At 38.3% G+C, this 12,556-nt stretch overlaps 1 protein-coding gene across 4 annotated transcripts in view; it reads right to left on the reverse strand.

Annotated features, from left to right (window-relative positions):
* Positions 1 to 9,763: 9,763 nt before the first annotated feature.
* CUL2 (cullin 2) overlaps positions 9,764 to 12,556 on the reverse strand; it is a 43,842-nt gene continuing 41,049 nt past the window's right edge. For all 4 annotated transcript variants that reach the window (XM_042816789.1, XM_042816791.1, XM_042816788.1 and 1 more), the window contains one exon: positions 9,764 to 10,380. In XM_042816789.1, coding sequence (XP_042672723.1) covers positions 10,249 to 10,380 — 132 coding nt within the window. In that variant the 3' untranslated portion in view covers positions 9,764 to 10,248. The remainder of the gene's footprint in view (positions 10,381 to 12,556) is intronic.

The following is a 12,556-nucleotide window of genomic DNA, read 5'->3' on the forward strand; positions in this document are numbered from 1 at the left end:
CCACCTATTCAATAATTTTAAGACAGATTACCCCCACAAGACTGAGGAAATGAAGAATTCCACTTAGAAAAAAAACAAAACAACATTGGAAAGGCTGTGAAGATGAAGAAATGTTAGACTTCCTTAAATTGGTTCAAAAGAAGGCAACAGCCCAGTAGTAGGCATAACAGCAGTTAATGAGGAGTTGCTCTATTTAACAGCATGCTGTTAAGATATTAATATCCGCTACTGATGAATGAGGGCAGATTTATTAAGGGTAAAAACCCTGCACGTGATGCCAAACCAATTTTTTTTTTTTTTTATGCTGAGCTGAATGAGCTATCCAGTCAGCAAGTCAGCATTCTCAATAGATCTGTTGGTCTATGCTTAAAAGCATCAGTCTTTTTACAAAGATGTTCACTTGTATACTGAACCTCACCCCAGAGATCATGCCAGGCATTTTGCAGATGCTGGTGTGCAGGCTAATGGTAGTTTATGTCCTAGTAATATCCACAAAGAAAGTAAAGACCATCATAGGAGGTAACCTCCCACATGAAGGAGATAACACCCAGCAGCTACCTCAGCAAGAGCAAGAGCAGGTATTCCCAAAAGAAACACATGCTATAAAAGCCAAGCCTGATGAGCTTAAGTGTTTAGCTAGATCAAAAGCTAAGCATAAACCACCTTAATGAGGACACAGATGAAACAGAACTGTCCAAGCATTTCTTGTTGAGTACAAGAACCAAGTACCATCCAAAACAAAAAATTCCACACAGCTCTGCGTAAACAGAGGTGGGGTCAGCCTCTTTTCCCAGGTACCAAAGCAATAATGTAAAACATAACAGCTATAAGTTGTGCCAGGGGAAGTTCAGGTTGGACATAAGGAAAAATTTCTCCAGAAGGATTTGGTTGGGCACTGGAACAGGATGCCCAGAGAGGTGGTGGTCAAGAAATGTGGAGATGTGGCACTGCGGGACATGGATTAGTGGGCACAGTGGGGATGGGCTGATGGTTGGACCAGATGATCTTAGAGATCTTTTCCAACCTTAATGATTCGATGAGTCTAAAAGGTAGTGGGCACAAATTAGAGCACAGGAAGTTCACTCTGGAACAAGGAAGCACTTCTGTGCTGAGCAGGCATTGGAGCACTAGCACGGACTGGTTATGGGTGTCTCCTCCTTGGAAACCTACAGAAGCCTCCTGGATATGGGCCTGGGCCACCCTGCCGGATGGACCCAGAAGTGCTCCCAAACACAGACACTCCGTGGTTCTGTAACGGTGATTTAGCTTCACATCCACTGTTATTCACAGCCTTTGTACCTCTTTGTCTCGTCAAGAGAAGGATTCAAGGCCGCAGCGCTCCCCAAACTTCCTCTTCCTGAGAACACCACTCATTTCCAGTAGAATTCCAATAGAAAAGTGAGATAATTTCCCTGCAGCCCATCATATCCTTGCTTGGAGAAGCGATCTGACAGAGATGCAAACCTTTTTTCCCTTTTTAGCTTCCCACCCTAATTTGCTAAATGGTTGCATCTTCCCATCTCAGCAGACGTACATCCCAGCAGGGTTCTCACTTTCAACCCACATTGCCACCCACAGAGCCATAAGATAATAGCAGTGGCACTCTCATCCCAGCTCCCGAGTATCTGTGCACAAATTTAATTCTCACTGTATCCTTATATTCTGTGCCCTCTAAGCTCTCCTACTCTCTTTTCTGTACTCCACAGACTTGCTAAACTATCCCCAAAACAGCAACTTTGCAATGAAGAGCATTTCCTCTCCTAAAGCATGCTGCTAACAGGAAGAGATGGCAGCTGCTGTGGGAACCAGCTGAATCCCAACAGCCAGGAGTGAGCAAAGGATCTGTGCTGTTCCCTGTTCCCTTTCTGTGCTGTTCTGGGAATGGCCACAGCAGTGCTGCCCAGCCCAGCTCAAGGCTGCAGCCGCACTCCTGTTGCTGCAACGTGCTCGTGCCATCTATCCACCTACCCTCCCTCATGCTAGCAAATGAAAAACAATATATTTTAATTTCTTCACATTTATCTCTCAATGCTGGTCCTTTTCAATTGAATGTGTTTTGCTTCACTGTCTCTAAGGCTGGAAACTTTCTAATAAAAGCAGATTCCTTAAAATGTGTTCTTATAGGAGAAAGCACACAAGTTTCCACAATTAAATCAAGGGTATTGCTGCTGCAAAACTGGCAGGGGAATTGAATTTTACTAGAGGTTTCAGGATATATGAGAACAGCCTGCTGAAGCAGCCCCCTGCAGGTGTGATAGCTTTCTGCCACCTTTCCCACATTTTCCCAATCAGCCGATGATTCGATCATATTAATCTCATTACATGAAAGAAAGACAGTGAAAGGATGCCTCCTTTCCACCATGCTCCTTCCTTCTATTACATTAATAGTGGTTTTAGTAAATTGTTATTGAACATAACTGCTGTTGTGCCTCTGCAGTACAGATGGTGGTTTGAAAAGGAGTTTACACGTGTCCACACTCTTCAGCTTAGTGCAGGTTTTATAAGTATTGCAATGAGACACACTTTATAGACACACACACACTAAAAGAACAAAACAACCCCTGAAGGTTTATAAAGACAACAGAAAGTTATTTCAAAATGTTTCTCTGTAGCATGTGAAAAACTAATTGATGGTTTGCAGTGCTCTGTAGGAGTGATATCAACACTGACCTGCATGGGCAAGATCTAATGTAATTTTATAGTTTTATAATTAATGTGCAAAATAGCAGTCTATCAGAAATTACCAATGATAAACACAGGAAAGCCTAGTTTAATATCCCACAGATCTCATGAGCATAACAACAACAAAATCAATTAATAAGGAACATCAAGCCAGACCGCTTGCTACAAAACCAGACAGAGGCATAGAAAATTGTGATATACAGATTAAAAAGAAAAAAGAGGAAGGCACAAACAGAATAATTGTTATGTTTGTATGTATTTGGGGGTTTTGTGCCCTAGAAGAGTATGGCAAGAGAGAAGAGCTTCACCTAGGGGAGGGCATCCTCAGCCACAACAGTCCCCAGAAAGAGAAGTGATTTGCCTGTATGGATCTCTGCCAGGCTTGCACCGTTACCCATGTGCCCCAGCAGTGTGGAAGGAAGTTCTGGAAGACGAAAAACCCAGGAAAAAATCCTTAAAATACACTTCTTGATGATACACCTTGGAATTCTGAGGACTGTATCTTATTTACCTCACAGCAGGACTTATGAACCAATCAAAAAAGGGCAAAAGCAAGTCTGTGCATAAAGCAGCAACTCTACCAGTCATATTTTGCCAGTGCCATACAGTCGTGTTTCCTGGGCCACTTCAAAAGAAACTGTGAAGCTGTGGAAACTTCTGATGAAGTGCAAGACGAATCATAGAGCAAATATAATCTGCTCTGAATTGTGCAACGGAGCTGCATCGTAAAGCCATGCAGAAATGCCTGGGAAAAGTCACCAGAGGATACATAGTCACAAAGGGCATATTGGTGCTTCTCGGCATTTTTATGCATAATGGATGACCTTCTTCCCTGTCTGAGAACAAAGACCACACGGACCATCCCCCCAACCCCCTACCACCACGGCACAGGCACACACCAGGGCACAGCCCTCAGCACCCGCACTGCTGGGCCTTCCGCCTGCAACCAGGCAGGGAGCGAGGCCTGTCGAGACAAGCAGCCCTCGGGAGCTGCAAGGGGAGGGGAGCAGATATTCCAGCTCTGCCTGTCAGGTCTGAATTTCAAAGGCTGTGCCTGGGTGTGGGAAAGAATAAAGAGGGTCTGTCAATCCACATGCAAAAGCCCACACTGTTGCCCTAACTGCCAGACTGTCACTAGGGACCGAAGCACTCGTCCCCACTTGCCCCTGCCCACTTTAGTGAATAGCAGCAATACTCAGTGGCACACGCCCCGTTTCACCTCCATCCTGTCAGTCAAACAATTTGCACACATTTTAGAATACACATTTCAAAAACTAAATATCCAATGCTCTTAAAGAGGGAGGACATCCAAAACAGGCAAGATTACTGCCTTGACGAAGATGGCAAAGAGCAACTCGCACAACCTCTCGGTTACTCTACTCAGATATGGGCAATAGGTACTAATTTGTGGGGTCTTCTCAATGGTAGATTTCTTAAGGCTACAGTCTACTTCCTTGCAGGCAGAAGGTGAAGACTACCGTTGTTCTCAACAAGAATGTTATTTCTTTCACCAGATGCAATGAGCACATTTCTGTTTCACAGTCATGACTCAGATTTCAAGTAGAACATGCTTTGAGGGTGTACATGTATTCCCTTCAATTTGTGGCTACAGTAAGGCTTACATACATCATTACCAATACACTAAAACATGTGGTAGCAGACTCCCACTTGAGGGAGAGAGAATTTCACCTGGAAACTCTGAGATGAGGCTGAAATTCATGATTCACTTCCACGGCTTCACCTGGCAGTTGGACAGAATACATGAGTAAACCCAAAAAGGTAGTTCTGACAGCCCAATTTCCAAGTCTTTCTTAGTCTCCAGATCAGGAGACGGCCCCTAAACTTAAATGCTCTTACACTTCAAATGAAGACTCATTTAATACTCGTAACTGGCTTATTACCTATCACATATGGTTATTAACGGTGCCAGTAACAGGAGGATGAAGTTTGCATATACAATTCCAGTCATTCCTGCTTTTGTTCTGAACTGAGAGGCAGACTGCTCATTGTTTGTGTACCAATCCACTGCCTGGAACCTCTACATAAAATAAGTCTTCTGCTTTCTTCATTCCAGGAGAACCATACCCACATCCCAAATTTCCATGGAAATATCTTTACAACTAATGTACAGATCCCATGTCCCAGATACTATTCTTAGTCCCTTGAACACTGCAATGAAAAATACATTAAAAGCCTTGGGAAATAGGTAAGAATTCACTGCTTTTGACCAACTGACCAATTTACTTCAAGCCAATTGAGGATCGTATGCTTCCAAGAGAATTACTAGACTGTGCTTGCCTTATAGGGGTACTGTCTTGGTCAAGAAAAGAATAAAGAAAGATTTGAAATGTCAGGGCTCCTGGTTCTTGAACAGTGACTGGCAGCAGTACTTATAGCCTCTCATTTAAAACAGAACAAATCCTGAAGGAAATGTGGATGTGCTACATCCTGAGCTCACAGAAGCACTAAAATCACTTCCAAAGCATAAGAGGCTGTAGACTGCTCATATCTATGTACTTACAGTTTCCTCTTAGTTCTAGGCAATTCCTCACTCCATCTATCTCACCATTCTGAAGGAGCCAAATGTGCATTGCTTAAAACAAATCCCTGAAACTGGCTTCAAATACACAGATGACTACACAGTATTTTGAGTTACAGTTATATGTCCTAGGCTGCTTATTTTATCTATTGAAATCTAACAATTATTTGGCTATAATGCTCTTCTCCCAAATTCAAGTCTCTTCTTGAAGATCACAAGTTTTGTTAAGCTGGCAAGAAGGAAGAGAGGAAAACATATCCATGTGTAGAGAGAGCAGCCCAAATACATCTTAAGGAACCGAACTGAAACGGTTGAACATAATGTCAAAAACTTCAGAGTTGTTACAATTTCAATCCTATATATTTTTTAGTAAAGTATAGATGATATAACCAGTACCAAAAGATAGACAACAGCAACCTGTCAAGTTTCAAAACTGCTTTCAAGCCACTCTTTACTGTTGGCAGGGACTGTGCCTCTGTTCACAGCTGCAGAAAAAAATAGTTCAACTAACATCAGAATAACCAGCTTCCACCAGTAGGTGATAATTACAGTGTTCACCACTCCGTGATTATGCTAAGAATGAGGCCCACTGATGCCTTGGCAATGCAGACACTAGGAAGTCTTTCATCCATCCTACTTTACTTTCTATAGTCTCTAAATCAGTAAGGCCCTCCTGAGAATAAAATATCAGAGGAGGTATCTGGCTAGGTAAATTCATTACAGATTCTACTTCACTTATGTTTTAAGTGAAAAGTTTTTACTCTAGCTTATAACAGACTTGCAATGTACCCGCAACCTTATCCTTAACTTAATGCAAACTGATCATTACCCACTTGAGTCAAGACAAACAAGTGAGCATTTCAGTTTTGCTTAGCTCACTTTAAATAGCTTTGAGTCAGAAGGGTCATTAATAAGGTGTAAAAACGAATGGTGAAAGTAATTTCCTAAAGAACTGTAACCCTCTTTACTTGCTTCTTACTGCTGTTCAGGCTTAGAAGACTCCTTTTCTTCTCAGTGCATATGCAAGACTGGACTTACTGAAGAGCCTCAGGTGCTTTCAAATCTTGTGCTGCACGCACCTGTGATGGTTGAGAAGAACAGAACCAACTCACAGTAATGTCAAATGTACTCCTTTGAAAATACTAACAGACTTCTTCACCAAACCCGTAACAATTCATCATCAGTACTGGATTAAATAGTCATCGTGTTGATCATATACATACGTTTATCCATTCAAAGACATTTTGTAAAGTAAAATGTTTTACTTCTAAAAACAAGTCCAACTGTTCAGCCTCCTCATCTACCTCTTTCATTATGCTGGTTGGTACCTTTTTCCCCTACTGATGCAATTGTGAACTCCACCAAACAGAGAACTAGAAATGCACCTCCAAGTTGCTTGCACGACAGGTTGCTTTTATTGTCATATTTCCCCACTTCTTTAAAACCATAAACACAAATTTGTGTTCAGTAAAGTCTTGTGCTGTTACAAAATTATTCTACCCAAACAATGTTCTGATGTTTCTTTTGCCTAGCAACTTGCAAAAAGTCTTCTGTTATCAACTTGGAAGTGCAGGATAGCTCACTGTAAACGAGTAAAGTAAGGATAATTTCCAATTCAGTGTAGCAAGACCAAATAACCAGCCCAAGAACAACTGCTTCAGGAAAATATGTTTTCATAGACTGCAATACCTCAGATTAATTAGGAACTTATCATAAATGTAATGCATGGGCAGTCCTAACATATTTGCCCCAGGATAGAAAGTATATATTCTACTCATGAACCTGAATTATGCTGAAGGCTTGCTCTTAAAATTAACTTGAAGACTAAGAAATGGATTTCTAACCACAGCTGAAAATTATCAGTTTACAAACTATATCAATTACTCTTCTCTGCTCCTTATTTGGAAAAGCAATATCCCCATTTAAAGGTTTTTAAAAAGTAACAGACTATCAACATTCAAAACTTTCTCATGTTTCTCATGTTACATCAATGTTAAGTACCTTCCATAGCACTACCAGCACTGTATGTATGAGCACAATAAAATACAGGCATGTATTTTCCTTGCCTGGAATATGCCAATCAGTCTAGAGAATTTTAACATAATAGCAGTACAGTTCCAGTTAGCACAGAAATCATCAATACTAAACAACAAGACAGGTAAAATGCATTTTAATCTTAGAAAAATACGAGATGCGTCAAAGCAACACGATCCCAGACTCAGCTGTGTGGATTCCAAAAAAAACCCAACAGGTCCTAGATGTTAATAGGCTCACAACAAATAAAAAAAAAATCTACAATTAAAAATTCAAGGCACTTTTAGATCTCTTCCTATAATTTTCCTCTCCTGATAATACTCATTAGCACTTTGTAATTTGAAATGATGTTTTCCAGACATATTTAGTTGCCAAGCTGTAGCACTACACAATGTGCTGTATCACTGTGTGCCAACAATGACTTCAGTGACCTAACCCAACTACAGAAGGCTGAGTCTTTTCACTATGTTCTCCCTTAAGGGGAAGGTGTGAGTTATAAAGCAGAATTTAAAACGTTTCCCAGCTATAGCCATGTTTCCCAAGAGGCACAGAAAAGACCGAGTTTGTGCATAATTATGAAAGATGTCTAGAGATGCCAACAGTGCTGAAATATATGAATGTTTTTAACTCACTAAACATGTCTCAACTCAACAGCACTCTTATCTAAAAAATATTACTTTTGATGTTTTAAGTATGCAAAAATTCAGAGATAAGGTAATGCTAAAACCTTACACGTTTGGGCTAGAGCAGTGAAGTGTCTGCTTTGTCTATGAAGTGATTTTAAAAATAAGTTTAGCAGGGCTTTTTCAAACTCAAGTCTTAAAATGTTCCTATTACAATCTATATTTAAACACATTCTTTATGAATATTTTATGAACAAATGAGCTTAAAGTCTGTTGACTCACACAAGTTACAAGCTAAACATTTGTTTTCAGAAGCTTTGGTGTCACTGCTAGCTTGTTTTCTGCAGAAAGGCTCTGATGATTCCACTATTCAATGTTCAGGCAATATTTTTCTTTTTTTTTCTATAGTGTCATAGAATATTCTTTGTTTTGTTTTGTTTTGTTTTTTTTTCCTATATTTTTCATTGGGCACATAATTTTTTCACATTTAAATAGATTAAAAGGCACTGTAGTGAATCTTAGCTAGTATCAGTCCTATTTACTTTGTCTAATGACACCGTGTGCTATTTTCAAACACCCATGCACAACTCTGAACTAACACAATGGACAGCAACCTGCTGCGCTGTATCAAGATCAATTCAAAACCCATTTCTTTAAAGCATAAATCTAACTTCAAAAACCCAAATCTTAGTGCCATAAATACTGAAGAAATATTTTGCACCCCTTGTTGTTTATTGTCTTTTATTTGCCCTCAGCAAAATCGACATAACTTATCAACTTTATGATGCATTCCCTAGTTAACCATAGGAAGTTTATCATACCCTCCAGATTACATACAAATGTGATGCTACATAAGAGAAAACAGCCAGAAACAACATGAGTCAAAGAGAAGCCAAACCATCCATACATGTAAGAAGACAGAAAACAAAAGAAAAGAGCTCTACCCAAAAGCTTTTTCCTTTTTAAATTAATTCTTGATCTGTGGTCTTCTAGTGGTGATGAAATATCAAAAAACCTACAAAAACATTGATCTAATCTTTCTATCTATCTATATGCACTCAAAAACCATCCAAATAGAGCACTTGAAGTTAGTATTTATCCTTTCAATAACTAATAGCAGGCACAGACATGAGAAAGCTCTTTTCTGCAGCAGGCATTCAACTGTGTTCACACTATTAATGCACTTATTTCAATTATCTGCAGTGGTAGAGGTAGCACTTTAAAAAATTATATTTTGCTTGTCTGAGAGTGAATGGTCACATGTTATCCCTCATGAACAATACAAGGACAAATGGCAAAACAACCAGAAACCTCACTGAGGAGGGGGAAAATATCAGATGATAAACCATATGGGTTAGGCGGGAAAAGAAAAATGCTTCATGTAGAAACAACACAGATATCCATCCATGGGTTGTTTCTACCCAATACATCATGAAAGAAAACATTTTTCAATTACCAGTCAGTCTGCTATATTCTTTCCCAGTAACGGTGATTTCACAAACTGTATCTTCAATATTTGCAATCATCATTCCTATCTGTGAACTTTGCAAGTTAAATTCCCTCAAACATCCGTTTATTTTCTCTTCTAATATCTTCCTCCATTGTGAGATTAAGAGAGACAGACTAGGCCTTCAGGCAGTAAAAATGTAAGAAGTTAGACTGACCTCAAGAAAACAAGCTGTGCACTTAACTATAGGCCATTTTTTCACACTCACATGAAACGTAACATACCTGTCACTCAGCTTTACATAAATGATTCCTTATGACAGATACACTTGGAAGGTTATTCAACACCTGAGCACACATTATTTTTACTCTTCCCAGCCTGAATATTTAAAGACAATAATGTTATATTCATTTCTAGAATGACGAGAGACACATCATCTAACTTTATTTTTTTTATTTGACAAGCAGCAGTATCATGTTCATCTTTTCTTTTTTCTTTTTAATGTAGATACAATTATTAGGTTATCTGTCATATTACAATATTTAGGTTTTCTTTTTTTTTTTTTCTTTTTTTTTTTTTTTTAACTTTGTCTTAAGATACATTAAAAAACATCAACTGCAAACGTGAAAGGGGAGGAAAAAAAAAAAAAAAGCATGGTACCCAACCAAATTTCCACATCTCAGCAATACTTCACTCATTCTTTTAGTAAAGTTTTAAGAAATGTCATAATGACATGAGCTTGAAATATCTATAGGCATTTTCATTGACGCTCATGACATGGCACTGGTGATGTTGTAAACAGCAGAAAAACGGGGGCTGCCAAGTGACCAATTATGGAGGCACAGGCCTGCCTCTTCCCACAGGAACACACCAAACAGTGACAGCAATGATCTCCTTACAATCATACCTGCAGGATAGCAACATCATGCTACATAACTGTATTCATCTGCAGAGGCCTGGCTTCGCTCTATGTACTGTTTGTCTATCAGAACTTCAATACACTTCTTAATCATGCTGATACTTGGATTAAACCTAGCTCTTGATTGGCTAATTACCTGCAAAAGAAAGATATATTTTATGCGTTATATTTATTTACAATAGTTATTAATGCTAACAAGAAAAAAAAAAAGGCAAAGATCAGTTTACTTTTAAATACAGAATTAAATAAAGCAGACAGTTCGTTTACAGAACTCAAAGCATCCCTGTACATTAATGTCAGAACACTTTGTTTAACTCATTGGTTCAGTTTGACTGCATATTAACAGACCTAAGAATGTCGTTATTTTAGCTTTTGTAAAAGTTCATACAACTATAAATTATTAAATTTCACTTGAAACTACTTCTAAAGTTCAACCCAATTTTCCTTATCATCACTTTTGTTATCATAAAAATATAGAGAGGATACTTTCACTTAATAAAATTCTGTAAGCACTGTGTTTTCTTTATATCATTATAGTCACTGTTAAAGATATATAAGCTGATAAGAAGCAAATTCCCAAAAAATGTGCGTGGAATGTTGTAGTAAGAGCTTATCCGTTTTCAAATAATGAAGTTTAAATATATTAAACATGCAACCTATCCTACTGAACTAGACAGCCAAATTTGAAAAGTAAAATTTTCAACAATCTTGAGTATTTTCTTGGACACCTCAACCTAAGTGAAATGCCCAGCGCTGCAGTTTGCTGGAATTGAAGTTAATCAGACCGTGAGCTCTTATTTTTTCAGAATGTTTCAGTCCCATCTCTACCAGAAATATAATGTTGCTCTTGTAGCACAGGAAAAAAAAAACAAACATAAATGAGGCAAGAAAATATTAACTATTCATAGTAGACAGACTTCCATTCAAAAGACTCATTCTTACCCCTGAGGAAGTCAGACTAGAAATTCTAAGGGAATTTGTTATTAATAAGTACATAAACACTATGGTAAATGTAACAAGTGAGTGTGTATATTACTAAAATGAGTAAAAATGTCACAAAAGAATGTGTTAAAAAATAGAAAGTCTCTTGATAGTTAATAAAAACTTAATACAAGGCTAGCAGGAAAAATAAGGAAGCTGAGCAGTCAAACTGTGCATAGTCTACATGCTCAACAGAAGTTTCCACAAAGCTCTAATGAGAAAGCTAAGCATGTTCAACCCAGAACCACTTGGCAATCTATGCCATAAGGCTGAAGAAGTTACTGAGCTCAATGGAGATGTAACTAAGTAAAATTTTCACCTAACGTGAGATTTCATCTTTATATTTACAATCTGGCAACAGTTTCAGAAATGCCCAAGAGTCCATCAATATCTCAGACCGTACAACAGAAACGTAACAAATTTTAAGGAATCTGGCTTATGCCCCACTAAAAGTTTAGCTGAAGTAGACAAAAGAAGACTGGCACAGACTAGTTCAAGTGGCTAAAAATGTGAAAAAATTAACTCTAAAGGATTTTTGTACAGCTTCAACTTAATGCTTGAATTGCACAGATGCTTATTTAGATCCACGCTGATTCTCTATGCTACACAGCAACGTAGATAACAGTTATTTAGAAATCTAACCATCAGTTTTAAATGTTCTAATTAACCCAGAATATAAGTAATATTCAAAACTGAGAACTATGGACTAGATGAGTATGGTTTACACATGTCATAAATTTAATTAAAAGCTAAGGTAAAAAATGTAATTCAGGTTGATGCAATTGGTGATAGATAAATGGAGTGTCAACTTTAATCTCCAATGTTTTTTAAGCTAACTAGCAGTCAAAATATCCATTCCTATTGAAAAACTTTAAAAAGCTCCTGTTGTTAACAGACTGTTGTATTCTGCAAGGGTACTAAATGAGCAAAATGCATCTGAGGCACGTCAGATAGTGCCTCCTGAATCAGCCAAAGAGGAAAAACAACATACAGGAGTTTTTGTTTCTAAGCTGTCAAAATATGTAACCTCGTATCATTTAACATCATTTATACTGGTTTTAAGTCTCTTGAGTATTTTCTAAGAAGGTGAGAATACAGGGGAAAATGTATTTTCAAAGATAAAACAAGGCTTACCTACCATTTTCTAGCTTTCAGAGAAAAATCTTAAGAGTATTTCATCATAATTGCATGAATTTAAGTAACAGAAGACCAAATAACCAAGGGTTTTGAGAAGTAGTCAGGACCTATGCTGCCTCATCTTTCAGACGCTCAAAATCAGATATCCAAAAGAAAGCCTGCTTTCAGGGCATCTGTGTACAAGCTCTACTTCA

This window comes from Centrocercus urophasianus, unplaced genomic scaffold, assembly GCF_019232065.1.
Source record: "Centrocercus urophasianus isolate 14NV4802_14NV808 unplaced genomic scaffold, USGS_Curo_1.0 seq_16, whole genome shotgun sequence".
Taxonomy (NCBI): Eukaryota; Metazoa; Chordata; class Aves; order Galliformes; family Phasianidae; genus Centrocercus; species Centrocercus urophasianus.